Source organism: Sinocyclocheilus grahami, unplaced genomic scaffold (assembly GCF_001515645.1).
Source record: "Sinocyclocheilus grahami isolate Dianchi unplaced genomic scaffold, SAMN03320097.WGS_v1.1 scaffold722.1, whole genome shotgun sequence".
Lineage (NCBI taxonomy): Eukaryota > Metazoa > Chordata > Actinopteri > Cypriniformes > Cyprinidae > Sinocyclocheilus > Sinocyclocheilus grahami.
The window spans coordinates 558424-561937 of NW_015505901.1; the positions used below are offsets into that span (position 1 = coordinate 558424).

General features: G+C 42.3%; 1 protein-coding gene across 1 annotated transcript in view; it reads right to left on the reverse strand.

The window, feature by feature from the left end:
• LOC107560389 (nesprin-2-like) overlaps positions 1-3297 on the reverse strand; it is a 5198-nt gene extending 1901 nt beyond the window's left edge. Inside the window, exons 1-6 of the mRNA XM_016244552.1 lie at positions 3168-3297; positions 2901-3027; positions 1605-1807; positions 1297-1497; positions 1056-1184; positions 745-936 (exon numbers count right to left, since the gene is read on the reverse strand). Of these exons, the coding sequence (XP_016100038.1) occupies positions 745-936; positions 1056-1184; positions 1297-1497; positions 1605-1807; positions 2901-3018 (843 nt within the window). The 5' untranslated portion in view covers positions 3019-3027; positions 3168-3297. The remainder of the gene's footprint in view (positions 1-744; positions 937-1055; positions 1185-1296; positions 1498-1604; positions 1808-2900; positions 3028-3167) is intronic.
• Positions 3298-3514: the final 217 nt, after the last annotated feature.

The window sequence follows — 3514 nt, forward strand, 5'->3', positions numbered from 1 at the left end:
AATATAGAAACTCTTTGGTCATTTTTGAGCGAGATGCTAACGGTCTAATCAGATCCTTTACGGAGTAAAGGACACATTTTCTTTTTTTACATTTAGCCTAAATTTTTCTGACCCCAAACTTTTAAATTGTAAATAAAAAAAGTCTGAATTCATATTTTGAATGCACATTTGACTGCTTCAAATAAATCCACAAGGATCAACGAAGTCTGCAGAACGTACAATAGAAACCAGTTGGGGATTTCCAGCAAAATGTGCTCATAAAGTGGTACTGTAAAGCATTTTTTAAAATTTATAAAAATGACTGTAGTGTAAATGACAGTTTTCACGCTTACTAATCTCTCCTGAATCGTCTGGCGATCCTGGTCGACTTGACGTGACAGTAGTTGTAGTTTGCTTCCAATAACATGGAGTTTTTCCCTAGCTTCAGCACTGTCCTCCCCACCAGCCTCAGGAAGCAGCTCGGAGACGATCGCCTGCAGGGAGCTCACTTGCTTCTGCCTGCCCTGCAGCTCCTCTGCCAGATTCTGCCAACAGGAGGTGCAAAACATAAGCTCATTAGACAAATAACAAGACAAACTAGAGGAGTTCTCCATGCCTGAACAGTCTTGGAGTATCGTACAATAGAACGTACAATAGAAACCAGTTGGGGATTTCCAGCAAAATGTGCTCATAAAGTGGTACTGTAAAGCATTTTTTTAAATTTATAAAAATGACTGTAGTGTAAATGACAGTTTTCACGCTTACTAATCTCTCCTGAATCGTCTGGCGATCCTGGTCGACTTGACGTGACAGTAGTTGTAGTTTGCTTCCAATAACATGGAGTTTTTCCCTAGCTTCAGCACTGTCCTCCCCACCAGCCTCAGGAAGCAGCTCGGAGACGATCGCCTGCAGGGAGCTCACTTGCTTCTGCCTGCCCTGCAGCTCCTCTGCCAGATTCTGCCAACAGGAGGTGCAAAACATAAGCTCATTAGACAAATAACAAGACAAACTAGAGGAGTTCTCCATGCCTGAACAGTCTTGGAGAAGCTGATGTTGTTCTGGTTTGGGTTTCACACCTTCAGCGTGTTCTTGTGTTCCTGAAGCATGGAGGGCTGCACAGAAGGGTCGTTCAGGTTCACTGTGTAGCGTCTGCTCTCTGCATGGGCCAGCCATAGCAGTTGAGAGTGGACCATCTCGTGGAACTCCTACAGGAGGGCAGATGTTCAGTAGTGAGAGATGAAGTTTCACGTGGCATCAATCCCAATAGCTTCAATCTTTCCATTAAGGTTTTGTATAAATGTTTGACAGATATCTCACCTGACAGCGTCCTAAGGTGGTGCGCAGACTGTCCTCCCATCCCTCTAGTCCCGCACAAGCCTCTGTCCAGCGGCGATTCATGCTGCGCAGACCCTCCTGAAGCTCAGGTGCTCCTCCTGTAGCCCCCTGCTGCAGCTCTCGCCCACCCAGGTTCAGAGACAGCATCATGGTCTTATAGCAAGCAAATGTCTTCTGCATTTCCTGTGTAATGTGGAACAAAGTATGAAAACATTTCTTTCCCTTTCTAGTGTCTCTTTATAAAAAATCTAAAAGATTAGATGCATTCTAGAACTATAACTGATGCTTACTTTAAGTTGTTTGACCCTCTCTTCTAAGATCTCGACACTGACGGATGTCTCAGGCTTCTGCAGTCTGTCCAGCTCAGGGGTGACATGATCCAGCCAGGAAGAGATGTCATGCAGGTCAGAGGTCAGCTGCTGGGGGTCTCTGGTGCTGCACTGCTCTTTACTCACTGCTTGAGCCTGCAGCAGCTCCCAGCGCTCAATCACTCCTGCGGAGAACAAAGGACAAGTTCATAAAGTGAAAAAAATAAATTCTACATGCAATATTTTCAGCATCCTTCCATTTTTATCCTGTCTATCCACCAATCCAGTCCTTCATTCATCTAACCAAATCTACTAATTTTCGAACTATGTATCCATCCGTCCATCTACCTATTCATCCATTCCTCCATTTGTCTATCCAACTATCTATCATCAATGCATTCATAAATGTATTTGTCCACCTATCCACTCATCCATCTACGCAACTATCTTTCCACCTATCGACTGAACTGCCCTTCCATTTAACAATCTATCCAGCAATCTATCCTTCCATTTAGCCACCTATCCATCCATCCACCCAACTATCAATCCATCCATCAATCCTTTCATTTGTCTAAACTCTTATCTGCTCATCTCATCTATTTACCTATCATTCCATATGCTTATCCACTGATTCAACCATTCACCCTTGTCTATAGATCTATCTGCCCACCATTCCTCTATTTGTCTATGCAAACCTCTACCCATATCCATCCATCCATTTGTTTTTCCACATTTTAATCCATCCATCCATCTCTTCATGCCTACCCACCCATTTAATTTTCAATCCTCATATTCATCCATCCATTTATCCACCAATCCTTCCATTCCTTTAAGTCTATTCAACTATCTATCAATTACTCCATCAGTTTATCCACCCATCTAACCACCTATTACATCTAACTATTTATCCATCCATCAGTTTATCCATCAATCCACTGATTCATCATTCCATCTATCCAACCAACCCTCCGTATCTATACATCATATGACCATCCTTCTGTTTATCCACCAATCCATTCATCCGTCTACCAACTATCCATCCATCCATCCATCCATCAGGTGGCATGAAAATGTAATTATGTGCTATTATTGATAGATAAATAAATAGCCTTATGCTTTTAGACTCGTCTAAATAAATTGACAAATAGTCCCTTGCACATGTGATCTGTGTCAGTGCATGCACTATTTGTGAAGACTTTTTTTTTTTACGTGAACCACTCGGGATGAGTACCAGACAGACGTCCTCATGCTCCTCTGTGTTGGACAAAGTGTCAGTACCTGACTGTTTGTCTGCAGTGTTGAGGGCAGTGAGGCCTTGTTCCTCCTGCTGTTCCTCATCATCCAGGATCATAGAAACCTTCTTCACACTCTTAATGCTGCCGCTGCACTCAGACATCAGCTGGACCTGTACATTGCAAAGACACATCATACACGCACCATTACAGTTACTTTTAATACAGGAACTACACATGCACTGAATAAGACAACATGCAAATTTGGTGTTTATGTAAGAGCTGGATTAAGAAGGAAGGGGTATATACTCACGTAGTCTTGTTTAAAAGGAGTGCAGCTGTGTGTAGGTGAGGAGGAGTTCAGCTGGAAGGATTTCCCTTCAGGTGTATTTTGAAAGTGCCAATTCTGTCCTGTGAGTGTGTGAGAGTGGGAGAGAGAGATTTAACTCAGTGCTCAAAACAGGCTACTTTATTTGGGCTGTGATGACAGAAATGGATACAAGAAGTGGAATTATTTAGTTGCATGGATCATGAAGAATCAAATTTTTCTTGATCTTTTGAAGTAATAGAGATTTATGTACTATGAAAAACATATACAGTGGGTATAGAAAAGAAACACCCCCTTTAAAATAATCACATTTTGTTGCTTTGCAGCCTGAA